The sequence below is a fragment of the Aspergillus pseudodeflectus genome, assembly GCF_044049435.1.
Source record: "Aspergillus pseudodeflectus strain CBS 756.74 chromosome Unknown BJX68scaffold_85, whole genome shotgun sequence".
Lineage (NCBI taxonomy): Eukaryota > Fungi > Ascomycota > Eurotiomycetes > Eurotiales > Aspergillaceae > Aspergillus > Aspergillus pseudodeflectus.
Window position 1 is genome coordinate 13,480 of NW_027263861.1, and position 25,001 is coordinate 38,480.

Here is a 25,001-nt window from a genome sequence, read left to right on the forward strand (position 1 = left end):
GTGTGAGTTTTTTGATTTTGAGTTGATATTCATTCTCTGCCTCTTAGTTTCGGTCGCATCTTATCTTCTTCCTTCTTGCATGACACCTCGTCAAGGAACAAAGCACCAGGCACTCTAGTCTACTTACCACTCACCTCGACACTCATGATGGCAGCAATCTGGAAAACCCAAGCTCTGAAAGCACAATCCATCCTCCAAGAGTCTATTCCGAAGCAATGGATGGTCCCCGTCGACAAGCTTCCTCCTCCTACACAACTCAAAGTGACTGATTTCCCGCGCAAGAGCGGGATGCTGAGCGAGAGAGAGCTCGCCATCACGGGGATGTCCGCTACGGCTCTTGTAGCTGCTATGGGAGAGCGGAAGCTCAGTGCGGAGGAAGTAGTCGTGGCGTTCCTGAAGCAGGCTGTTATAGGGCATCAGTTGGTATGTCCTTGAAGTATAGTCCGGGCGCGCTGTTGGATGAAGATACTAATGTTCGTACAGTTGAATTTTGCTACGGAGTTTATGGCTGAGAAGGCTATCTCACGAGCTAAAGAGTTGGATCAGTACTTTGAGAAAACGGGGAAGTTGATCGGACCGTTGGTATGTTTGCGGGACTATGGAGCTGGGTGATCGTATTGACAGTCTGCAGCACGGTGTTCCAATTAGTGTCAAGGAGCATATTGGAATCAAGGGCTTGACCTTGAATGGAGGCTATGCGACCTGGTAAGATATCTGAAGCATGCTGCTGGCTCATGCTAACGAGAATAGGGTCGATGATATCGCAATGGAAGATGCTCTCCTACTACAGTGTCTAGCGAAAGCGGGTGCCGTCTTCCATGTTCGGACGAACCAGCCTCAGTCTCTCATGGTAGGTCTAAACTTGCCCAATCCATTCGCAAGATATAGGCCAACCTTCAGGAGCATCTTTGTTGCAGCAACAACCTCACGGGAACCACCTTGAACCCCTTCAATCGCACTCTCACCCCTGGCGGCTCCTCTGGAGGGGAAGGCGCATCAATGGGATTCAAGTGTGCCCCCCTGGGTATTGGAACGGATATCGGTGGTTCGATCAGATGCCCGGCGGCATTCTGCGGCGCATACGGCTTTCGTCCGACGGCACGCCGAAACCCGAGTTCGGGGCTCAAGCTGCCTGAGCCGGGCCATGAATCCATTCTTGGTGTGATTGGTCCGCTCGCAAGTCAGTCTGTTGAGGATCTGGATCTGTTTCAGCGTGCAGCTCTAGCACAGGAGCCGTGGGATATTGAGACATCCTTGGTACCGGCTCCTTGGAGGAGAGTTAACCCGACGAAGGATATGACGGTGGCTATAATGTGGGATGATGGGTACTTCACGAATCTCTTTTGATCTAGTTTTGATTCTGACTTTGCTAGGTGTGTTCGACCTCACCCACCGGTTGCACGGGCTTTAGTGTATGCGCAAGAGAAACTGTTGGCTGCTGGTATCAAAGTGGTCGATTGGGAGCCCTACAAGCATGCTCACGGGTGGGAGATTATCGTAAGCAAATCCCTTGAAGCCTGACATATGCAATACCTGCTAACAAAAGTCTAGTCCTCTCTTTACTTCCCCGACGCAGCCTCCAGCCAGCGAGCCCTAATCGCAGAAACCGGCGAGCCTATTCTCCCTCTTACCGAGTGGGCCTTCCAATACAGCCGCTCAGTGCCACTGACCGTCGCCGAGAACTGGGAACTCAATTTTCAGCGTGACGTCTATCGAGACGAATACCATGCGCTCATGAAATCACGAGGGGTTGACTTCATCCTCTGCCCCGCATATGTCGGCGCCGCTGCCGTGCTGGGGGAGTCTCATTACTGGAACTACACAGCGATCTGGAATATCCTTGACCAGCCCGCTGTTGTATTCCCGAGCGGCTTAATTGTAGATCCAACGTTGGATTCTGTCAGGGATAGTGAGTACCAGCCGCGAAGTGCGATTGATGAGCGTGAGTGGAAGAAGTATACCCCGGAGAGATATGTTGGTGCTCCTATCGGGCTGCAGCTGGTTGGGAAGCATTTCAGAGATGAGGAGACATTGGCAGCTGCGAAGTTGGTTTCGGCGGTGGTGCTTGGGAGGACGGAGGGTGCCAAACTGTAAGATGACACTATTTACATTCGTATAAAGAGTGCAAGATCAACAACTATGAAGTGAGCTTGTAGTTGTTCAAGTTGTATAGACCGTCAGATCTAGTCATCATCTATACTAACCTTGGAACCAGAAAGGCTATTCCTAATTAGGAAGGAGCCTACACTTGCGCCTTATGTCAGCCAAGTGAGGTCACGAAGGCACCACCAACACCAACGACTCTCTGAGGTTGCTATCTCTCTCTGTACGATCCAATGGTCAGAAATGCCGTCTGAGTCTCTAGATGTTTTTCAAGGCTCTGGATCTGACCACTGCGCTCCGGCCTCTTCTATTTCCCGATGAGACTTTGCTCTTTGTCCAGGATGCGGTGGGGTTGTACGAAGGGTAAGTGACATCCCACCTGCTGCTACTGCGTCGGAATCATTCTGCTTGCCTTGCTTTCTCTTACAGGCTACGTGGACTGCATTATCTGACGTTTACCTCCCTCTTTCGATAGCAAATACAAGGTCGCCAACTACCAGAACGGCCATGCATACCTTACGTCACACCGAGTCTGTTACGTCGCGGTCGACGAGCCGCGGAAATACTCTGTCGGCATTGACCTAAAGGAGATTGATCGGGCAGAATACCAGGCAGGTTTCCTCAAGTCTTCTGCGAAGATCATCATATACCCCAAGCCTCTGAAAAATGCGAACCGATCGCGAAGCTCCGGCGCAAGTCCGTCGCGGTCGCTCCCCTTGAGAACACAGTTGGCGGGCACGCAAGCTCCTCTCTCCCAAGCGACGACACCACCCCCGCCCATGCCCGTGAATGCGACATGGGTCTGTCCAATATGCTCGTTCTCGAATCCGGTACCCTCTAACTTTGACGCTTCGACTGCGACCAACGCGACGCCTCTACCGCCTTGTCTCGCGTGTGGAATTAAACCGCCTTTGACTACTATACTGAAGGCAGCTATTGCCGCGGCGTCGAGTCGAGAGAGCACCCCGGCGAGTCCAGTGGTAGCCCAGCTAGGGCCGAGTACACTGCGCGAGGCAAATGGGTCTAAGGCTACAGTGAATGGAAGTGGCTCGGTGACGTGCCCTCGCTGTACATTCCTGAATCATCCGTCCCTCTTAGAGTGCGAGATATGTGGTGCTTCGTTGCCGGCTGCGAATTCCTTACGGGGCTCGGGGGAGACTCGGGCAGAGTCTCCAGCACCGATGTTTGAGGAGGGGAACATTCGCAATACCGAAGTCAGCGACCACATAAAGCTCTCGTTCCGAGGGGGCGGCGAGAAGATTTTTCTTGAAAGACTCAAAGGCGCATTGATCCAGAGGAAATGGCTGCTCTATAACGCGCCTCCGCCTCCGCCACAACCTAAACCGACATCCTCACCTGATCCGACGGGCGTGTCCACTGGCGTTGGCACACCTGCCCAGACTCGGTCACCTGGAGTTGGGATCGCAGGCCTGGAGCGGCGAGGACTCGAAGCTCGTAGAAACAACGAGGTAGTGATTGGAAATGCGTTTGAGGACCTCGAGGCTCTGATGGCATCGGCGAAACAGATAGTTGCGCTTGCCGAAACCCTAGCTAGAGAATCTGGCATAGCAAGTGACGAGACCTCTGCAGAGACTACCGCTGTTCTGTCTGAATCTGCGGCAGCTTTGGGCATGGTGACCACAAAAGACATGCTTGGGTCTAGCGCAAGCAATCTCTACCTCTCTGAGCTCTCGCGGAACCTAGCAGAGTATCTTACTGATGACCGCAAGGGCGTACTTCAGAAGGAGGGTGGCATCATGAGTCTGATTGACCTCTGGGCAGTCTTCAATCGCTCGCGGAATGGGGTCGAGCTGGTAAGCCCTTCAGATTTCCAGAGGGCTGCTGAGCTCTGGGAAAAGTTGAAGCTGCCTGTTCGGCTACGTCGATTCAAAAGTGGGCTCCTGGTAGTCCAGAGATATGATTGGAGCGACGAGAAGACACTTCGACAGCTCCAGGGTTGGATGGCCGAGTTCCGCCAGATCCCGCCTGTTGATCCCGTTCCCTGGGATTGGCGCCTGTTTGGGCGCCCGGTGACTGCCCAAGAGGCAGCTCAGCGCTTTGGATGGAGCGTTGGGGTTGCAGCTGAGGAGCTAGAGATGGCCGAGGACAAGGGCATCTTCTGTAGAGAGGAGGGCATTGAAGGCCTAAAGTTCTGGACCAACTTCATTACTTTCGACCCGACCGACGACCCCAATGACTTGGCCGTCTCGGTAGATGAGATCTGAGCTTGGATTTGATGACCATAGATTTGTTACGATTAATGCACTCAACATAGACTTGCTTATCGTCATCATGATTGAACAGTATCTTTGGTTGGAGTAGATGACTGATCAGGCAACGAGGCACGCAACCGGAGCAGCTGACCCCGCACTGATAAGGGATCCGCCTCCGCATCTGCCATCACCGCTTCAACCATCAGGTATCTCGAAGCACGATGCTTTGTCTGTTTCATCAATCTCGAATGCGCACCTGGACTGTCCTTGAGCAATCTACCGCTCCATGTTCAATGTGAGTTGAAGGGCCTGTGGCCGCCTGGTCCTAATCAGTGTACTCTATTGCATCTTATCGCCGATCCCATTCCAACCATGACGCTTCCTACGCTTCCACGGACAAGCATACAAAAGCTGTCCGGGACATCATGCACAGCCAACTCGCATGCCCTATCTCCTTCTCTTCGAGCTCAAAGCCTCTCATATCAACATCGCACACTGTGGTGCTCAACCCACGAACAAGACCCTAGACCAAGGCAGAAGCACTCCCGAATCTTATACCAGCATTACCGTCACCCAAAATGCAGACATCCACGCCGGCCCGAGAAAGCACAAGTAGAAGACAATGAATGGGACGTCTGGGGGAGGCATAATCGCAGATGGACCGACAACTACTCCAAAACACGCCGCACCGAAGACTGGCCTCTTGACAACCACTGGAACAGTTTCTGGAACGAGCAGAGCAGACGGCATCAGCAGCGCATGGATTGGCTCAAGAAGGAGATTGACGCCGATCCATACGCGGCCTTGTTTGGGAGACGACATAAGCCGCTCCATTTTCCAAAGCTAGAGGAGACGTTTACGACGTTGTGGAATTCGTTCCTGGGTTTGGGCTCTGGGTTTGTCGAAGTTAAAAAGGATACCAAGGCTTCATCGCAACCGCGAGTAGATGACAAGGCGGAAAATTCAAAGTCAGATAGGGGCTCGGCTGGTCATGGTGAGCCATTGATCAATCCAACTGCTGAGCCTCGGTCTTCTTCAGAAGTGAGTGTGGGGGGTGATACGTTCGAGTTTGATCCGGTTAGTGGGCGGATGGTTAAAAAGGCTCCTAGAACAGTCGAGAAGAATTTAGAGCACCAAGCGAATGGAGCAACGGACTACGATCTTACGTCTTTGGGTGTTTCGAGTGACCATCAAACCTCCAGACCATCGAATGAGGACAATCCGCAGGAACATCAGCCTGATGTTGCGTCCATGCAGAAAGCTCCGGTCCCGGAAAATATATCAATGCCGCCGGAGATCTTGCTTCGATCAACAAGTGCACAGGAAGTCGATCCATCGTCCCAGCCCGAGCCCTCGAGTTCCGCACCGACATTGAGTTCACCTGTTACCTCAAAGGATACCGACAACTCCATTGCCTTCGTTGCCGATACCCCTCATGATCAAACCTCAACCTTGGCGCCAGCTCAAAATGATCTGAACAGCGTGTCTGCCTTCCCCGAAACCAAAAGTGAAGCGATCCACGTTGAAACTCCTCAGAACAAGGACCAACACGAAGCCCTAACACCTACCGTCAAGGGTGAAAGCAGTATCGCACCAAGCGACGAAATGAGCCATGCAAACCAGCGGCCTAGCGTCATCAATATAGCCAGTCCAGAACCAATAATGGGGCAACAAGAGCAGAAATGGGGTCTTGACCGAGTCGGGTTTCTATCCAGACGGGCCGGAGAGCTCTCTATACCTTCTCCCAGCACAAACCAGGAGCAATCCTTGATTTATAACGAAGATAACAGTCTTGATACGCTACGCGCAAGCGATATCAGGGCAATTTACGAACCCAGGAAGTCGAGCATTAAGTCCGAGGTAGAAGCTGAAGAAGCTGAAGCAGATAAAGGTCTTGCTTGGTCCGCGACGTCTGCTGGAACTTTCGTCTCTAACTACTCCAGCGAGCCCTCAAGAGATTACAATGATTCCATGCCGACTTTATCGGAGGAATTGTCAGCTTCAACCCGCCCAACTCAAGCAAATGAGGAAGCACATGCGGTTTCGCAGAATGAACCAGTAGGCGACGATGCCAACCTCGAGATCGAATCATCGCCAGCTGAGGTATATCGCGTATTCGCATACGACCCGTCCTCGCTTCGGGTAATCGAAGCCGAAACCATTTCCTCTTTTCAACCGCCCAGCGAGCATCTTCATCCAATCGAGGTGCTCACTCACCTAGCTAATCCAGCGAAGTTCCTACCAAGTCTCAACAAGATGCGTGCAGAAGGATACGAGATTGTATCAGGCGGAGATAACATCCTTGTCTTCCGGAAGGCTCCTGAGATAGACAACACCCAGAACATGAAGGACCATGAAAGCCACGCAAGTGCCAACTCCGGCACAGCCGACATGATACCTGAGCAGCCAACTGGATTCTACACTGGAAATCAGCTCCCCCGTGCTGATGAACCCAAAAATAGGGGAGAGAAATCTCGATCTCGGACGGTCAACGTACTGCGGCGGATTCTCATCGGTGGGGCGGCCACAGCAGGGACCTGCTACGCGATTGGTGTTGTCGTCGAATACTTCCGCACTGGCGGCAAGGATGGCTGGGGTATAGATGCATTTACGGAGTTTGAGTCGGAAAGGCGCCACATGGAGACATAGTACATTCAAAAGATACCAATGTTGGGTACGCTCTCCACTCTATGTTGATGGAACAATCTCACTTCTTCAGTCCTGTTCATTCCTACTTGTTCGCTCGTACTAAGTTTACATGCCCTAGGGGAAATTTTGAAAAGTCTCAAGGCCCCCGGAAAATAACATCACTATCATCATTCTTCACACAACCCTCATTAGTCTTGTCCTCCCAAACCCAATCCCACCATGGCTGACGAAACCCACCCCCAGCCCCAATCCCCGCAATACGATCCCTCCCAGATTCCCTCATCGCCTCCCGCTCCCTAACCCTCTTCCTATCCTCCTCGGCCTTCCTCCTTTCCTCCTCTCTAAGCAACTTCTCCTGCTCCTCCACGATCCTCTGTTCCTCTTCCTCCATCCTCCCCGCCCAGCCACTACCCCCACGCCCACCCCCAAGATCATCTTCCTCCTCATCCCCCTCATCGTAGGGCCACCGCGCAAAAACATCCTGCAAGATTCCACACCTCGCCGTCCCACTCATAAGATACATTGCCAGCGCAGCGAGAAGCCTAACCGCGGCAAAGAACTCATCCTTCTTCCAGAGATCGTACTCCCGGCTAGCTAGGATCTGGAATCCGCGTGGACTCGCCTCGTTCTCGGGGTTTGAAAGCTGGTTCCATTCGATCTGCTCCATGAAGCGCTGCAGGTTGAGTTTTGTGTAGAAGCGTGAGGTAATGTTGGTTATGTGGCTGTGGGATAGTCCATGTTCAGGGTCGGTTCCGTTGTTGGTATTGACGTTGTGGTGATTTGGCGTTAGGGTGCTGGGGCTGGCCGGTGTCATTGTCATGGGGTTCGTGGTCGTGAGTGGTGGGTTGTGACGTCCACACCACAGCCTTGAAGTCTTCTGTCCGGGGAAGACGCCGCGTAGGATATGCAGTCTCGAGCCGTGCAGTGTTATCAGGAAGGTTTCTTGGTCTGGGAGTTTGTCGCCTGGTGGGGAGAGGCGGTGGATGTGGACGAGGAGTTGGGCCAGGAGCAGCTTGAACGAGTCTTCTAGGGCTTCGGTTAGGGGCTGTCCACGGGACTGTGTCTGTGATGGTCAGTTGAGAGCGAACGAACCCTAGGAGAAGAGGGAGAGGCGGGATTAGTATTGGCGGGGTCCTACAGTAAACACTGGGACGACGGCACGAGCTATTCCGCGCTCGGGCTCATAGTCTAGTGATAAAGACCCGGCTGTGAATGGTGAGTCTCTGTGCTTGATGCGATAGCCGGTCCAGTACTCTGGTTGGCAGTTGAGAAGTCGTGGACTATATATCCTCGTCAGTAAACATTCAGCACGCCTTATACTAGATCGCCCATGGCCCAGAACCGATTTACACGGTCCAAGCTAAGAAGAATGAACAAGAGTTTGAGAACGCACCGCAGAAAGAAATACTCCTTTAATCCCCCCGCGTCCCTCCGAATCTTCAACGCAACCAAGATCTCGTCGAGAAGCGCATAAACTACTTGCCCCTGCGCCTTGGCCGCCTCTTCAAAGTCGAATTTATCCTTCTTTGAAAATGACGACAACGACGACGTCACATTTGAGAGGTCTCCCGTGGTATCATCCTCAAAAAGCCCTTTCGTAAACTGTGGTACCTTCCTAAGTGTCTTGAAGACGCCGCGGTATCGAATGTCCACTTTCGACCATTTGCCTAGGTTTACGGTGCGGCCGTCGCGCGCTGTGCGGAAGATCCACGGTGTGCGTTTTAAGAGGGCTGCTTGGTTGATAGAGTTAGATTCTATATGACGAACTGGGGAGTGGGGAGGGGGTGTTGGCAGGGCAAGATAGGTATCAACGCACGCGAGCGATCCGCCTTTTCAAGGTACCGCGCAGGAACGATATCGACATCGGCACAGTTGGCGTAAACCTTTCCTTTGAGGCCATGAACGTCGATTTCAATGGGGAGAGCTTCGCCGTCATCTTCATATTCAGTTTTAATGTTGGTGTTTGTGTTGGTGTCGACATCTCTCTTCTTGCGCTTTCCCGTCTCATTCGCTTTGTGTCCGTGGCCATTTCCACTCATATCCCTCTGAACTTCGCTCTCGTCCTCATTTTCGTTCTCCTCGACGACTGTGGAGAGGGGCCGATGTGGCTTGAGTCGCTCTGGCAGTCTGGGTTTACCCATCTTGTCCTTGATACCTGGTGACAGGGTTCGGGGTGGGTGAAATCGCAAGCGGAAGGGAAAGGAAAGGCAAAAGACGCAGTAAAAGCCATTTGAGAGATGAGAGATGCTTTGCAACTGGGTGTTACTGTGGTGATGTGAAGTAGTGAATGGGATTGCGCAGATTATTCAGTCATCAGTGAACAGGTGGTAGTGAAATCTGAGAAAGAAACATGGAACAAGGGTGAAAAACGAGAATATGTAGCAAGATACTCTGATTTTAGATAATGCCTAGGGACTTCTGAAAGAGAAAGGGATATTGTTGGAAGAATTTGTATGGTAATCTACTTTGGGGTGTTGTTCTTATTTTAATGTCTAAACTAGAGATTCATCTCTCTTATTCAAGATGGGTGTTTGTCTAGATAAATCAACTTTCACCAACGGAGATGCAATCATCTGCAAAGCACGCGTCTTCGAGGCACTTTAGTTCGCGCTCGCTGCCCTACGTACAACCAATATTGTAGACAAAATGCTAGGCTAACTGCATGTATATAATGTTGCGGGGTGGTGAGAGAAATAACGGTGACGGCGCTCAACTCAAAAATGTAGGCATAGAGATTACGATTATCCAGCTGATCCTTTCCGGATACCGACCGACGTCAGATATACCGTATAGCAACATTTTAATCAACTGCCATACTTGAAGCCTTGAAACAATGGTGCCATCTCCAACGCACCCCGAAATGATAGATAAGCCATGGGCGTTGCCTCTTATCAGTGGGGCCAAACACCAGCTTAGGATATTACTCCAACTTCCTCCGTATCACAACTCCAAAATCATATAAATCAACCTCACGTCCTCAGACTCACCTCCAACTGCCCATTTCCCTCCCTACGCCCTTACTCATTTGATCAGCCACAAAAAACAGACACGAACCGGCCCTATAACGATGTCGAAAATCCCAGTCTTCACCGCGGACGCCCCCGCACCCCCGCCCTTTCTCAACCAAGCTACCATCGTTGGGAACATCCTCTTCTGCTCTGGCCAGCTGGGCGTTGATCCCAAGACAGGCAAGATGGTTGAGGGGAGTGTTAAGGATAGGGCTGTACGTTTCACCGACTCCTTGTCTGTCCATATGTCCTTCCGAGACACGACTGCTCTACGATGCGTGGAATAAAATAGAGAAGCGAGAGTGATTTACCAAACGAGTCGAGGGCAATGCTGATATATATTCTATGGACAGAGACAAGTCCTCTCCAACCTCTCCGCCGTGCTGAAAGCCGGTGGATCGAGCCTCGCCGACGTCGCGAAAGTGAACATCTTCCTGGCTGACATGAAGGATTTCGCGGCCGTTAATGAGGTCTATGTTGAGGCGTTCCCGGAGCCGAGGCCTGTATGTTGCTATTTCCCGTCTTTTCTGTTCGTTGCACCTGAGCTGGGCCGCAACGGTGTATTGACTTTGTTTATCACTTGGTTTTGGCTGACGCATTTGATGCTTTCAGGCCCGAACGTGTGTGGCTGTCAAGACGTTGCCACAGGGCTCGGATGTCGAAATTGAGTGTTCGGCGCTGGTGACAAATCCGGGCGCGGTTAAGGCGAAGCTGTAGATATACATGGAGAAGTGCAAAATCTAAGCATCTGGTATAGGACATTCGGATGTGATGGAGTTGATACATAGATAAAACGGATATCAAATCGGGAGGCTCCCAGATATGTAGTGTAAACTGTCAAGGTTTTATATACTTAACTTATGTTGTAGTCCAAGATTCTCCAGTAAATAGAATAGTCTCAAGCCAAAAGAATGGAGTTGAGCACACGTTGAATGGAATTCAAATCATGACTGACGCACTACTAGTGGGTTTTTACTGGTATGTAGTTGCTTCGATAGGCCATCAACGTAAGAACAACCAGAATTCAGTCAAAGAAGCGTCTTAAATTACATCGATGTAGTCGGACAGCGATAGCGGATTGCTTGTCAAATTCCAGAAGAAAACCACACGAGAATCACAGCATGGTCACGCAAAGGAATTTTGAGTAAAGGAAGCTACTCTCATTTTCAGGAATTATCTCAGGAGTTATCGGGGAACTCCCTACATACGTGTACGGTCACGGCACAATTATATTGCTTCTGCTGGGCTGATCTGTCCTCGTTTGAGAGCAGTATACGGGAGAAAAACCGGCCAAGAGCGAAAGCAACTTGGCTTGTGAGGAAAGTTGGCGGGGGGTCCGCGGGTACATTATTGGCTGTGGAGCTCGGAACTTGTTCAGGAACAGGTTTAGCGTCGGGTACTCGCGAAGGTTATCCATCAAAACAACAGCCACGGTTGCAGCCTCGTCTCATTTCCTGAGCCAGCGAATCGATATGAGCTGATGGGTTGGACTGGGTCATGGGCTTGCACCAGCAGAGATCGATTTGACTTTTGGGAGGTATGATTGGGATGACGACTTTCAAGTATGTGAGTTTGCACCCTTGGGACCCAGATTTGCGCGATACCCGAAGCTTGATGATCGTGTTCCTCAGGCTCCTGATCATCACAGCGAGCATTGACCTGCCGATCCGGGCAGTCAAACTGTCAGAGTCTGGACTCTGAAAAGTCTTCAGGAGGGGGGTGATTGACGTGGGGAGCCAGATAATCGCACCAGGATTGGTTGAACAGTGTTCGTTGTGACGAGCTTGCAGAAGAGGAGCAGAATCAAGGGGCTATCTGGCGCATGCTTGCCCAAGTCACAGAGTGTACGGAGTACCACCTCGGGAAGGCGAATGTCTATGATGCCACCTTTCTCAGGGCATTTCTCTGTGAGAGGATTGAAATGACTGCATTCTCAAAGAAGTGTTTCAGCCCCCAAGGGAAAGAATGTTTGGACTGATTTGGCACATATGGATCAGGAATGCATTCTTTGGCAAATTGAGCCAGCCCGCACGTGGTGTACAGGCCTCTCCAGTTCGAAGGATCAGAAAACGAGCGGAGGATGCTCAACGAGGGTGCGAGAACCGAGCGGCCCCGGCAGATAATTTAGGAATCGCGGAGGAGTGAGGTGAGACAGATGCCCGGTGCTAAGCAGTCTAAGGAAAAGGGGCTGAGTTGGTGGAAGAACACCATGGACCCGGCAACAGGAAGAGGAAAATCGTCTAATCCTGCCGAGGAGGGATTTGATAAATTTGTATTTCATCAACGGACTGACATCCAGCTCGCGAGGACAAGACGGAGGCAGTCTGACGACTGAGTCGTGACTCGAAAGGATGATGGAATTCCTTGAGCAATTTGGGTGCGAGAGACCACGGGAATCCAAGTAAGCGCACGCACCGGGAAGCCCCCACATAATCCAGGAACAATGTGTGCTAAAACCACGCCGTTGGTCTCGGCCTCGATGAAATGAGGTTGGCGCCCTCAGGCCCACAATCATTGTGATGTGGGCCTGCAATTATATCGATCGACATGGCCAATTCTCACTGGCTGGGACCGTAGGTGTTTCGCACCGTCGCTGCAAGGCCTGTCATGGGCGACCGATTCAGGAAGCCGTTGATTTCTTCGAAGTCGAACAGGCAGAATTCCAGAACTCAGAACTCGCGAGAGATTTGCCGTTGGCCTCTGTGAGACTTGGAGAAGTCAAAAGTCGCCGTCAAGTCTTTCACAGACTCCTGGTTACCGGCCGACCTGCAGCTTCAAGGCGCTCTTGAGTCTTGCCCGACTGTACAGTCTTCGTGACCGGGAACTTGTTCGAAGAGGTAGAGATCTTCTGACAACTCAATGAGAGAGCGTCTCCATCGCAGGCACTCCAATCTCTCTTGGATCGCTGTCGATCCAAATCATCTCATCATGGGTCGAGAACTCACCACCTGCCAGCAAGTCGACGGAGGAATCTGATGAGAGACGGGCCCAAAGACCAAGAGTGAGGGTATCGGCAGCTTCCAAGGCCTCGTGTTGGTTGCTCATCTTACCGAACGGTTGGACTCTGCACTATTGGCTCTTGTCTGGCGTCATTTTCCTAGCGTGAGCTGGATCCTCTTTTGACGCTGACTCTGCATGAGTGTACGCAATTGATGTTGCACACATGCTCTGAACTTGAAAGAAACAGCTTAACTCGGCCTCGACCTGAGGCGGAATGGCAGAGAAAGAGGTACCACCAGGAGGACGTAGTTATTCTTAGTCGCAGAAACAAAGATTGCGGTGTCAGACTTCCAGAGGGAAATGCACCGGCTCGTTTGGTGTGCGTAACCCACTTTTGTGGCTGCTCAGTGCTCGGGGTATTATTGCCACGGCCCACCATTGAGGCCATTGTCCACTCTCCCCTCTTTCCTCTGCCCCTTGACGCTGGACGTGGCTTAGCCTCAATCTCCCCTTCTCTCGCTCTTGAATCTTCTCGCCCGTCTGACAGACTTTCATTTGCACTCACTCCCTCTCCATCCTCTCTTCTCATCTTTCGCCAGATGCTTTCGCCATCGTTGGTGTTGTCGTTGACGTAGCCAGTCTTTGGTTTTTCATTCTACGTCAATGAGCCGCTGGGACTGACAATTCATCGCTTGCTTTTTCTCTCCTTGCATCAAACGCCCTCCCACGGTCGCGTCTAGCTTCTGAAAAAGGTACCAGACATAACAACCTTCCCTCCGCCCTCGCTCACCACCGCCATCTTTTTTTGACAGATCTGTGTTTTAGATCTCGTCGCTCGCTCCTTACAGCAATCACACTCGTTTATCTGATATTTTATCGCTCGATAACTTAATTCAAGGGGTCTTTTGTTCCCCTGCCACTCTTTCACCCGCATTTGTTTACCGCTCCAAGACCTCGTCGCTCTTTACCACGCGAAACGCTGCCAGCCTCATTATCCCTATCGGTGGAAAAGGAAGGAATATTGAACAAAGGACGAACACGAAAGCATCATTGTCCGAGACAACAGCTGCCAGCCTTTTAAGACTTTGAACGATTTGAGGTTCGAATTCAGCGCTCGAACTAGTCATTGCATACTTGAACTTCGGCCCGACGTCGTTGAGCCCCTGCTCAGTCCGCTCCTTATATACACCTATATCGTCTCACACGACCCCTCCCCGCTTTCTTGAGCGTTGTGCGCTGTGATAGTCACCATGGTATCGCAAAAGGCTCTTTTGGCAGCGGCCCTGTCGCTTGGAAGCCTTGAATTGGTCTCTGCACTTCGGCCCAACGTTCCTTTCGAGAACAAGCATCTCAACAAGCGCCAAAATTCAAACTCGGATGGATTGAACTTCAACTGGCTTGAATCCCTCTTCAATACCGGATCTCCCGAACCCACGACCACCAGTGACCCAGGCCCGCAAGTCGTGGTGGTGCCAATCACTCTCTCTGTTGACGAAAATGGAAAGACGCATACGATTACAGGCACCGCAAGGACTGGCGCTGCAACCAACGCTGCTTCGACGACTACCAAGAAGTCAACAGTCGCAGAGGTAACCGCTACGACCACTGCGGATTCTGAGCCTGCAACGAAGACGGGCACCTCCTCTTCATCTACGCAGGAAGGTGGTTTGGTTGATGACCTCCTGGGAGGCCTTCTTGGTGGTTCGTCGTCGACCACAACTGACACTACGGACAGCTCCTCGAGCACAACTAAGTCGACTACCTCGAAGCCCAAGGAGACGGAGGCTGATCCCACTACTACTTCGGATTCCACCGCCACCACAAGCAGTTCGTCCGGTGGCCTTCTTGACCTGCTTTTCCCCGACGAGTCTTCGTCTTCCACCACTTCGGAGTCGACCGATTCCACATCATCCACCACCACTACCACGTCTCCTTCGGCAACTAGCTCGTCTGGTGGCCTGCTTGATGGTCTCCTAGGCGGCGATGAGACTTCGTCTACGACTTCTACCGCTCTTTCGTCAACCAGCGCGACCCCAACATCTACCAAGACCTCCGGTGGCTTGCTCGACGACCTCTTGGGCAGTGATACTTCCTCATCTACCACTTCCACATCCACTTCTGGCACTGTGACCCCAACGTCAACTAGCTCGTCTGGTGGATTGCTTGATGGCCTGTTCCCTGACACCACAAGCTCCACTTCCACTTCCGCCAACGGGACTTCGATCGAGCCAACCTCCACTAGCACATCGTCTGGTGGTTTGATTGACGACATCCTGCCGACAATTTCCGTCAGCGTTCCTGAGACAACCCCTACGGCTACTTCAAGTTCCACCGATGTCGTGCCAACCTCTTCTTCCACCTTGACTCTTCTACCGCCTACTTTGACCAGCGCTTTGTTCCCTACTTCTACTGACAGCGCGACCTCCGCGCCAGTCATTCCCACATCGATCCCCGCAACAAGTGGCTCGGCTATTCCAACCTCGTCCTCGTCTTCCTCTGGTGGTTTGATCCCCACAACTTCGGTCGAGTCTACGGGCCGCCCAACTCCTGCCACGACCGTGACAACGTCCTCCACCAGCACAACTACTGAGCTCCCTTCCGTCACAGAGACGACGACCACCACCCAGCAGCCCCCGGCTGAGCCCACCGACTGGGTGCCAACCAGCATTATCGTGGAGCCCTCTCCCACCGCCGAGGAAACAGCTACCGAGGAGACTACGACTGTTGAGCCAACTCAGCTCCCTGGATCTATCTCTCCCGCCGGAGGTGCTCCAGATGCTCCTGCTGGTTCTACCCTGATCCAGCTGGGCTTCACTCGTCCCCTTCGCTACTCATTTGTCGCAACCCACCCGCTGTCCTCCTCACAGATCCTCCTGTACATCCCTCAGGGTTTGATCTACGCCCTAGAGGCTGCGGCCAGCGACATCGCAATGTTCGCCATCCAGCCATATGACAACTCTGCCACCACCGGATATATTGCTACCGTTGCCCAGGCTTACATTCCCTCTGACAAGGTTGACACACTAAGGAAGCTCCTCCACAACCCCATCTCGCGCCTTTACAACCAACCCGACAACTCTGCTACCACGTTGCTCGGCATGATCGATCCCTCTATCCCACTTCTCGTGGGTGAGTACGATGACTCATACGGCAGCTCGGTGTCCGGCGATAACAGCAACGGCGATAACACCAGCAACGGTGCTGACAGCAACCAGGATAGCTACGACGATTCCGTTGCTGGAGCTAACAGCAGCGGGTCGACCAAGGCCAGCTCTGTTGGAATTGGGGTTGGTGTTGTTGCTGGTGCCGCCGCCTACGGTGCTGGTATGTTCTGGGTTGCTCGTCGTTACCGCAAGAAGCGCCAGCTTCACCGCCGCACCAGCTCCACGGCCGATCAGATGAGCCAGGGTGGTGGTTCCCTGTTCACTGGCGGTGGCCGTCTTTCTCGTGGTAGCGGTGGTAGCCAACGCACCCAGATGATCAGTGCTCCTGTGATGGCTGAGAACTCTCTGGGCTGGAACTAAGCCCGCTGGCCTCCCAAAGAAAAAAACGCTATATAAAATAAAACGCATGGTTTTGGGTCAAGGCAGAGCCGGTGCAGGATAGCCCAGAAAGAGTGGATGGAAGAAGCAAAGGTCTCTGCATCTCTTACCCTTGTCCGTGGGATGTATCAGTTGGTATATTATTGGCATTCTACCTGTATTTTCAAACTTTCTACCTGGAGGTGTCTCAGCGCACGTCACCATTCTTCTTCACCTTTACATACTTCTTTTATCTTTCTACTTTATTCCCCATATTGTTTTCTGATTTTCTCCTCTTCTTACCTTCCTTTATGTGACCGCGCAGAGACCTGACCATACACACCTCGATCATTCTCTCATCACCATTCAAACACCTCTTTTTGGGATATCATGTTTTATTCTCCTTCTGATGGTTGGGTGGGTGGCAGGTATCTGTGACGAGCACATGTCATTGCTAGACTCTCATCCATTTCTTCCCTGATCCGACTCTATCCTTTTACCAGATTTTTTGTTTTGTACAGCTGTATAGTGAGTGAAGTGAAGTAAGTAGAAAGAGACGAGCCATGTTCGACCATGGATGTTTGAACGAAATAGATGTAAATTTTCTCGATTATTCTGATCTTTGGACACTCCTTGCAACTGTATGCCTGTTTTTCTGATGCCCCGAATGTAATATAGTTTGTAAGCTCACCAGAAATGAATAGGATGATAAAGTACACCTGACTTCCATAAAACAAAAGAAGCCCCCAGAGAAGAGAATGCGCTAAGTGTAAGTGTGTACATGCCGTGATTAGGAAAGATAAAAGTCGAGTGATCTGAAAATCGGCTTCCTCACCTTCATGTCTTCTCCCGATTGCTGTTTCTCCCCCTTACTCAGTTGAGAAATTATTCACTCCGTCTTATCCTTCGGTTTCGACGACCCAAATCCGAGCATCGCCAGAATGCCGGTCTCACCCCGTGCCTCACGCTCAAGCTTCCTTTGTTCCTTGGCGCGCTGCAGCTCAGCCTTGTATTCTTCCCAGCTGGAATCTGCGGCTCTTCCATTCGATCCCCCGGTCACAGCGTCTTGGACTTTGACTTTAAGGTGACTTAGTGAGGTCGCGTCCCCGTCATGAGCCTCTGCTGTACCCGAGACTTCCGAGTGCCGTGGGAGAGGCTTGACGGCGTCTTCGCCTGCGTAAGCACGGATACCAGTTCGGAAGAGCCAGTCGACGGCTTCGTCGACGGGGTGGTCGAAAATGTAGGGGAGGAACGGGACGACGGAGAGACCGAGCTGTTGTTTGTCAATATGAGATTGAACCGGCAAACAAAAAAAGCCGTTTGGAGAGGGGCACATACACCGATAGGAACCCAGGTCCTCATAAACGTCGTCTTTGACCCCTTCAATGCCCGCCCGCTATACCGTACCACAGTGTGGATCGTCAGCGCCGGAAGTCCCATACTTGCGACACTCTGGAACACAGCGCGCTTCACCATGATGAGGCGGTAGTCTTCAATGAGCGGGATGTGTGTCGACGGCCATGGTGTCAGCGTCTCGCTCTCGCCTTGGCTAGATGACGGCGAGGACGACGTCAAAGATCCCGCTACATTCCCTGTCGCCATTCCCATGACAATTTGCTGGTGTGTTAGGTCAGAGGAGTCCTTGTATGCCTCGCATGGTGGCGCGAGGACGCGGCGGTTCCGCAGGTACGCCTTGTATCCCTCATGAGCGACATCGCCGATGAGATATGTCCAGGAGATTCCGTAGGCGGAGCGCACGAGCCAGGGGTGGGCAACTGGGCGAAAGGACTCGCCAATGTCTGATGTGTAGGCGACGTAGCGGTGGGCGGAGAGGAGGAGAGTGCGGAGGCGGTTTGCGTATCCGGCGTAGCGGTAGGGTGTGTCGGTTGAGTCGACGGAGCTGAATTGTGTTAGCTCCTGTCTTTCTGGCTTTCTTTGAAGCTTCAGAATAGGTTGGAGATATGCAGGAAGATGAGTTTGCGGAGAGTGGCTTTGCGGGGGTGGAGCACGCGACAGGAAGGAGACTGAGATAAGATGAAAGACAGACACATACTATGGGCTATAGACATCGTCGTAGAATTGGTCGTCGCGATCGACGATTTTCTGTAATTGCGGCGAGAGTTTGCCTCGCTTGATGGGTTCTTGAGGAGCCTCCTTGGGGACTTCCTCTTTGCGGCTTCCCCAGAGCATGGTGTGATGGTAGTGGTACTTTAGTATTCGTATGAGTAGCGGAGGTGTCGGTTCAATGCTGTGTGTAGATCTGAGCGAGCAACAAAGGAAAGTGAGAAGTAAGAAGGAAAGAAGTTTCCAGGAATATATTAAACTACGACCTAGGTACAGCCTCCTTCCTCCGCACGGAGTTGTGCCATCCGTAAAAAGCACCCGACGCAGCCAGGGAAGAGAATACTTCCCCCGAGGTTCGGTATATGCGTTTCACTGGCCCTTTGCTGTTCGTGGTGTCATACCGTGATCGCTGCGGGAGCTGCGGAGCTGAAGAGCTCACTTTCTCGGTCACATTCCTCGCTCTGACTCCCAACATGATGCAGTTGCCAGAGTCCAAGGCGACGCCACCTCTATCCCGAAGCGTCAGCTGTTGGAAATGAATCCTCCGTAATTCGGTGCTTGTGAGAATCACCCGCAGGCCCGCTCAGCATTTTCCCGACGTCATCTCACAACGGGAACGATCGGGTCATCACGTGTACGACTTGAATCATAGACGGACCTCGTGGTGCGCGAATTATGTACATAAGCGGCATTCCGCTGACTCACTTATGACTTGATTGGCTAGGTCAGCTGATACATAGTCTTAACCATATCCGGTATGCCCGTTACCCGCCGCAACTTCCATCGCCGCCGTCTGGACGACTCCCGCAGAACCAGCTCTTTCGTACCGCTTCACTCGCCTCGACCGTTCATTCAGAAACGCTTCCGTCCTCAATCTTCATCATGGTTCAGTACTACGCGATTGCCGGCCGCCAAGTTGGCTCCCACCACGTATGTTGCCTTTGCACCTGGCTTCCCCTGGCTCCATCCTTTGCTCCGAGATCCACCGAGCAAATAGCAAGGTAGCCCAGTGCTGATATAATTTTTTTCTTCTGTATAGCTCGCTCTCGGTATCTTGAGCTCCCTCTTCGGTGGTGTCTACCTTGCTACCCGTGGCAGCTCCCAACCCAAGCCCGCTGCTCCTCCGATCAAGGCTGAGTCCAAGGATGAGGAGACTTTCATTCAGTATGTCAACACTGCCTCCCCCGGTTACACCCCACTACGGAATATATGGACATGATGTCTACGTTCTCGACATGCAATTATCCCGAGGAAACAACTACACGCGCAATTGGACTAACATCGTCTCCAGGGACTTCCTGAAACAAGTGAACGGGGAGGACAAGAAGGCTGGACATTAAGCTATCCTCTCGGTAGCTAATCTGAGTGGAGGACGACCTGATCAATCATCGAAAACCATAGCGTGTTCCTAGAAATCGGACCTACGATTGCATATTCGGAGCCCCGACTGGGATCAGAGTCTTTGAAGGATTGAGCTCGCTGGCGGACAGCGCGATTGAGCTAGTGGGCCAGTCTGGATTGTACATATAGAGAGGTATACACCTAGAAGGCTATATTCGCTTTCACCGCCAAGTGTGAGGTTGATACGTGTAGTGTGCGGAGTATTAGCGGGACCGAGTGCGCACCAAGGCTGCGGTCCACACTTTTATATCTGTAGAACCGTAGGCTTTACATCCTCCTAGCGTTCTGTCGGTCCGCAAACCTTGAAAGACCATTATTGATTCTAATCTGCACGGCGCATTTCCTATAAACCTGCTTAGTCAGTACTTCGCATTCCCCCCAAGGCCAAATAGAACAAGCTCCAACTCAGACTGAAGCTCCGAATTATCGACACCAATTATCCCACCATGAAACCACCACTCCCTTTCCCCCTCGCCCTGAACATCGGTACCGACATCGTCCATCTTCCACGCATAAACCGTCTCATCACCCGCCCTGGCGGCTACCTCTCGCGTTTCACCCGCCGCATCCTCACCGAGTCCGAGCAAGCAGATTTCCGAGCCCGGTTCGCGCTTCCGCAGCCTCAATCCCTACCGCTACCACCATCGCCGAGCTTACGCACAGCGAAGAATGCGAATCCGGAGGGCAAGGAGGTGAGGATCACACCGGACATGGCGCGCTATCTCGCCGGACGGTTCGCGGCGAAGGAGGCGGCGAGGAAGGCTGCGAGGGGTGGGGCGAGTGCTCTAGGGTGGAAGGATGTTGTTGTTAGGGTTGGACGGGGCCAAGGGACGATTGAAGGACAAGGCCGAGAAATCAACGAGAGTGAGGATGCGGAGGGTAGGCCTGAGATTGTGTTTTTGGATCGGGATGGGGATGGGCCGGGGCGGCTTGGGCGGCTGTCAATATCGCATGATGGGGAGTATGTGATTGCCGTGGTTATGGCGGCGGGATGAAGTGATGGATTGAGAGGATTGGACTGGATTACTATCTGCACCGGAGAGGCGATTGAGAGTATGACGAGGCTCGTAGCTCGCCTACTCATTACTGGGTTTGTGCCTGCTGGGACGGTCGTCCTACCACATCGTGCGCCGAGGCTATCCTACTGCCACAGCTATTAACACGGTTATTGAGATGTACTCGTTGAGCTGTATGTCTGCCTGGGCCGGGTTGGAGTTACCCTCTATAGAACGAGCGACTGCTTGAGGATCCGAGGAATATGGTCGGACCCTCTAAAGCTCCTTCGAGATGGCGTTGATCGACGCATGGACTGCATAGACTGCATGGACCTGGACGGTATGGAGGTAGAGTTACTAATTGCATAAACAATGCATGCTACTAAATTAGTTTATGCTTCTTGATCCTTTGTTGTGTAGTCATAAACCTCCATTGGGGTGGTTGTATACAGACTGCGGAGCCGGCGGAAATTTCCCGCGAAACAATCAACTCCACGAACATTCTTGCCTTGCACTTCAACCTTCACCTTACCACTATTCTTTCCTCCTCAATATCTCACAATGAACTAGAACTCAAGACGTATCCCATATCGTTATCTCTCTCAGCTCACCGCTCCTTCACTCGCCCTCGCGGTCCGAATCGTTATCTCTACGCGGGGCAGCCCTCCGATCATCCTTGTAAGTCTGTCCTTGGTTCGAACCAAGCATGATACCGCCCTTTTTCTCATCCTTAACCTGCGTCGTTATCATTGAAACACGTTTATCGGCAATCAACCGGCTAACTGCTGCCCAGCTCCAGTCCCATATATCCCTCAGAGAGCAAGCGCAGCTGCAATAATGCCCTTCTCTCACCACAGCCACTCAGGCCAGTTCTGCCCTGGCCATGCAAAGGACTCCCTTGAGGAGGTCGTCCAATTGGCCATCGCCAAAAAGTTCCGCGTTTTCTGCCTGACCGAGCACATGCCCCGCGGAGAAGCTGATTACTATCCGGAAGAGGTAACCTCCCTTTCTTTCTTCTCCCATGCCCATTCCGCCCCATACCCGAGCAGAACTCGCTAGTCCTGCAGGGGAAAAAGCAACGTTGAAGAATTGAGGAAACAAAAGTACCCCCATCTTCCCAATCTTTCCCGTAACTTTCGTACCTTTTTAAGGAGCTAATTTCAGCCTAACACGTGTGTGGTGCTTGGGTGGGTACTGTCTAGATCGAAGCCGAACAGACGCAATCATGGATGATTGCCAATGAAGCAAGTTATTTCGCAGAAGCGCAGCGCCTACGGGACAAGTACGCCGGCCAGATCCGCATCCTGATCGGGTTCGAGTGTGACTGGATCCGGCCAGAGTCGGGGACGCTGATCGACGAGTCGCTGGCCCGGCTGCCATTTGAGTTCTTTATGGGCTCAATCCATCATACGCGGACGGTGCCGATTGATTATGACCGCGCAATGTATGAGCAGGCGCGTGATGCGGCGGGCGGGTCGGATGAGCGGTTGTTTGAGGCGTACTTTGACGAGCAGCTGCATATGCTGCAGCAGTTGAGGCCGCTGGTCGTCGGGCATTTCGATCTCATTCGGTTGAAGAGCGATGATCCCGAGCGGAGCTTCAAGCAGTGGGCCGGTGTCTGGGAGCGGATCTTGCGCAACCTCGACTACGTGGCTAGGTATGGGGGACTGCTGGAGCTGAACTCTGCGGCGCTGCGCAAGGGGATGAGGGAGCCTTATCCCAAGGCTGAGATTTGCCAGGTGAGTCTCTTTATTTCTTTTTCTTACTTTGTCCTTTTCTTTGTATCTGTTGGAGTTGTCTTCGGGATCTGCTGGGTCATGTGCAAAGGAGAGGGATGCAAGATAGAGTTCTGATTGAACGTGGACAGGAATTCATGGCCCGGGGAGGAAGGTTCTGTCTTTCCGACGACAGTCACGGGTTGGATCAAGTTGGGTTGAACTACCACCGAGTGCTGGAGTTTGTCGACAAAGTGGGCATCTCGACGTTGCATTATCTCGATCTCGCGGATGGTGAGACAAGCACCCCGGTGGATCCCCGCTTTCCACGTACGGTGGTCAGGTCCGTGGCTGTCAACGAGGTCAAGGAGATGGCTTTCTGGAAGGCGTAAAGAAACAAAAGAAGAAGAAGGAGGAGGAGGGAGAAAGGAAGCTAGCTAGCCTTGACCTGGATCAAACGGTAGTATTCTCCGTACAGTAGTTCATCGGTACCTTTCTCCAGCACCTCAGAATCTCTGGAACCGAACGCCAGGAATGTACCTAACTAGCAGCCTCCTACGCAACGCTCCAAATCCTCGACCCACTTTCTTTCAAGAGCCAGGATCTGGAGCGTCCGTACACCGTAGAATCACGAAATCGGATCCTTCCGTTGCAAGCGGCGGCGCCGGACCAACCAACGGCAAAACATCCAATCTGCATTGATACCAGACTGTGCCCAGAACACCGCTTCTCTACCTAAGGACCTAAGACTAATATAACTCGGTATGCCACGGGTGACGAGGGGGGATAGTGCAGTGGGATACACAGCGCAACCGACCAATTGGCGAGCTGCGACGGGCACCGACGATGAGAGAGGGTCAGAGCTCCTCTGCATTTCTGGAGAGATAGCGAACAATTCCATCATGATTCACTTGTTCACGGGCTTGGTAGCTCGAGATTTATGGCGAGTTGCGGAAGACGCAGCAGTACTACTGGTGGTTTCTACTTCTACTAGCAGGCTTGTAGCACCATTAATACACCCACGTTATTCCCCAGCCAGCCCGGCGCAACCCAACCCAAATCAGCTCATATTATAAGTTAATACTACTCCTGGATCCGCCATCGCCTGTCAGTGCTTCATTCCGTACTACACTACACTATTACTATAGTAGTCTCTCCCCCCCACTTCCTTACTCGACTCAACTTACCAGGGATTCTACTTCTAATCAGCCATCCCTACCCCTCTACCCCATCTTTCCCACCGTTACTTCCTTCCATCTCTATACCCCGGAAAACCCACAGAACCAAAAGAAAGAAGGGAGGCGCACGATCCTAATGGGCTTCACAAAAACAATCCTCGTCCCCGGCAACGGCAGAGACTCGCCGAAGAAAGGGGACACGGTTATCATTGAGTATCGCGGATGCTTGTATGATGAGTCGAGGCAAGATAATTATTGCATGGGGACGCAGTGCGTTTAACCCCTTCCTTTCTCCCCTCAAACTTCGTCAGCCATGGGGTGTATTTTTCTGCTAGGTAGGATATTGGAGCTAACGGATAGGTGTATTGTATAGATTCGACACATCGACGGGTCGTGGCCCGCTGAAGACGGAGATTGGTGTTGGGAAGGTTATTAAGGGTATGGACTTACCTCGCTCTTTTTTTGTGTTTACTCGCTGGGAAAAGGGCCTCAGAGCGAGTGGGACTACTCTATCGCTTTTACTTCAAATGGCTGCCCCGAGATGTTGAGATAATTAACATTGTATGGGTGGCAGGATGGGATGACGGCGTACAGCAAATGTTTCTAGGTGAAAAGGCGATCCTGACGATTTCGAGGTGAGGCTGCCTTTGCGGTTCAAGGGCATGACTGCTTGATACGCCGGGTGTGATACTGACGAATGCTCTAGTGACTACGGCTACGGCCCCCGGGGATTCCCTGGGCTGATCCCTCCGGACTCGGGGCTGGTTTTGTAGGTTTTTCTGTCTTCTCTTCTACCCCTGGTTCTGCAAGGCCTAAAGACTCTGACGGAAGTGGCAGCGAGGTCGAGCTGAAGAAGATTATTGCCAAAAGCCAATGAGTTGAGTGCTAGAGCGGTAGGTAGCGTGGTATGGGAAGCTTGGAGTGGAAAAAGCGCGCATTTTCAGGTTGAATGTCCTTGTATATCGGTGTTTTGGATGGGATGGGGCAGGGAGTATGCATCAATCAGAGCGTGCAGCGTAAGCGAGCAAAGATGGAGAATTGAGCTTGAAGGATGGTGTTGAATTGTGATTTATTTCGCTTGGTTTTTATTCCTTTTGCTTGTACTTGTTGCTTTCATTCAATCCTGATGGATATCAGATAGCGAAGTCTGCATGGAGTCTTGGTGCTATAACATGTATGTATGTGTTTAGTTGTTGTTTCTCTCGTTTCCTCTG

General features: G+C 52.1%; 11 protein-coding genes across 11 annotated transcripts; 8 read left to right on the top strand and 3 right to left on the bottom strand.

Moving 5' to 3' along the window:
• Positions 1–147: 147 nt before the first annotated feature.
• BJX68DRAFT_279807 (amidase signature domain-containing protein) lies at positions 148–4,328 on the top strand (the record flags this gene model as incomplete). Its single annotated transcript, XM_071048804.1, has 9 exons — positions 148–423; positions 484–582; positions 632–705; positions 751–850; positions 904–1,325; positions 1,374–1,497; positions 1,552–2,001; positions 2,378–2,466; positions 2,579–4,328. The coding sequence occupies 9 exons, from the start codon at positions 148–150 to the stop codon at positions 4,326–4,328; spliced, it is 3,384 nt and encodes a 1,127-aa protein (XP_070892988.1).
• Positions 4,329–4,454: 126 nt separating this feature from the next.
• On the top strand, positions 4,455–7,231 carry BJX68DRAFT_248946 (uncharacterized protein). The gene has a single exon (XM_071042008.1). The coding sequence runs from the start codon at positions 4,689–4,691 to the stop codon at positions 6,963–6,965; it is 2,277 nt and encodes a 758-aa protein (XP_070892989.1). The 5' UTR covers positions 4,455–4,688; the 3' UTR covers positions 6,966–7,231.
• On the bottom strand, positions 6,859–9,106 carry BJX68DRAFT_279808 (uncharacterized protein; the record flags this gene model as incomplete). Its single annotated transcript, XM_071048805.1, has 4 exons — positions 6,859–8,028; positions 8,104–8,245; positions 8,359–8,695; positions 8,782–9,106. The coding sequence occupies 4 exons, from the start codon at positions 9,104–9,106 to the stop codon at positions 7,102–7,104; spliced, it is 1,731 nt and encodes a 576-aa protein (XP_070892990.1). The 3' UTR covers positions 6,859–7,101.
• A 694-nt stretch (positions 9,107–9,800) lies between these two features.
• BJX68DRAFT_248948 (Endoribonuclease L-PSP/chorismate mutase-like protein) lies at positions 9,801–10,813 on the top strand. The gene is made up of 3 exons (XM_071042009.1): positions 9,801–10,188; positions 10,327–10,476; positions 10,586–10,813. The coding sequence occupies exons 1-3, from the start codon at positions 10,033–10,035 to the stop codon at positions 10,688–10,690; spliced, it is 411 nt and encodes a 136-aa protein (XP_070892991.1). The 5' UTR covers positions 9,801–10,032; the 3' UTR covers positions 10,691–10,813.
• A 329-nt stretch (positions 10,814–11,142) lies between these two features.
• Positions 11,143–13,358, bottom strand: BJX68DRAFT_248949 (uncharacterized protein). The gene has a single exon (XM_071042010.1). It carries the CDS (start codon positions 12,486–12,488, stop codon positions 12,036–12,038), a length of 453 nt encoding a protein of 150 aa, XP_070892992.1. The 5' UTR covers positions 12,489–13,358; the 3' UTR covers positions 11,143–12,035.
• An 805-nt stretch (positions 13,359–14,163) lies between these two features.
• BJX68DRAFT_272605 (putative mucin family signaling protein Msb2) lies at positions 14,164–16,437 on the top strand (the record flags this gene model as incomplete). The annotated part of the gene is made up of 1 exon (XM_071047242.1): positions 14,164–16,437. One exon carries the CDS (start codon positions 14,164–14,166, stop codon positions 16,435–16,437), a length of 2,274 nt encoding a protein of 757 aa, XP_070892993.1.
• Positions 16,438–17,030: 593 nt separating this feature from the next.
• BJX68DRAFT_248953 (mitochondrial fission process 1 family protein) lies at positions 17,031–19,044 on the bottom strand. The gene is made up of 3 exons (XM_071042011.1): positions 18,488–19,044; positions 17,773–18,334; positions 17,031–17,707 (listed from the first exon to the last, which is right to left on the bottom strand). Exons 1-3 carry the CDS (start codon positions 18,622–18,624, stop codon positions 17,324–17,326), a joined length of 1,083 nt encoding a protein of 360 aa, XP_070892994.1. The 5' UTR covers positions 18,625–19,044; the 3' UTR covers positions 17,031–17,323.
• Positions 19,045–19,200: 156 nt separating this feature from the next.
• On the top strand, positions 19,201–20,125 carry BJX68DRAFT_248958 (ATP19 family protein). Its single transcript, XM_071042012.1, has 3 exons — positions 19,201–19,428; positions 19,538–19,662; positions 19,790–20,125. Exons 1-3 carry the CDS (start codon positions 19,381–19,383, stop codon positions 19,836–19,838), a joined length of 222 nt encoding a protein of 73 aa, XP_070892995.1. The 5' UTR covers positions 19,201–19,380; the 3' UTR covers positions 19,839–20,125.
• Positions 20,126–21,281, top strand: BJX68DRAFT_248960 (holo-ACP synthase). The gene has a single exon (XM_071042013.1). The coding sequence runs from the start codon at positions 20,346–20,348 to the stop codon at positions 20,892–20,894; it is 549 nt and encodes a 182-aa protein (XP_070892996.1). The 5' UTR covers positions 20,126–20,345; the 3' UTR covers positions 20,895–21,281.
• Positions 21,282–21,308: 27 nt separating this feature from the next.
• On the top strand, positions 21,309–23,600 carry BJX68DRAFT_248962 (histidinol-phosphatase). Its single transcript, XM_071042014.1, has 4 exons — positions 21,309–21,572; positions 21,688–21,890; positions 22,097–22,633; positions 22,762–23,600. Exons 2-4 carry the CDS (start codon positions 21,732–21,734, stop codon positions 22,999–23,001), a joined length of 936 nt encoding a protein of 311 aa, XP_070892997.1. The 5' UTR covers positions 21,309–21,572; positions 21,688–21,731; the 3' UTR covers positions 23,002–23,600.
• A 51-nt stretch (positions 23,601–23,651) lies between these two features.
• Positions 23,652–24,647, top strand: BJX68DRAFT_248968 (FKBP-type peptidyl-prolyl cis-trans isomerase). The gene is made up of 4 exons (XM_071042015.1): positions 23,652–24,057; positions 24,161–24,225; positions 24,362–24,422; positions 24,494–24,647. Exons 1-4 carry the CDS (start codon positions 23,924–23,926, stop codon positions 24,558–24,560), a joined length of 327 nt encoding a protein of 108 aa, XP_070892998.1. The 5' UTR covers positions 23,652–23,923; the 3' UTR covers positions 24,561–24,647.
• The last annotated feature ends 354 nt before the right edge of the window (positions 24,648–25,001 follow it).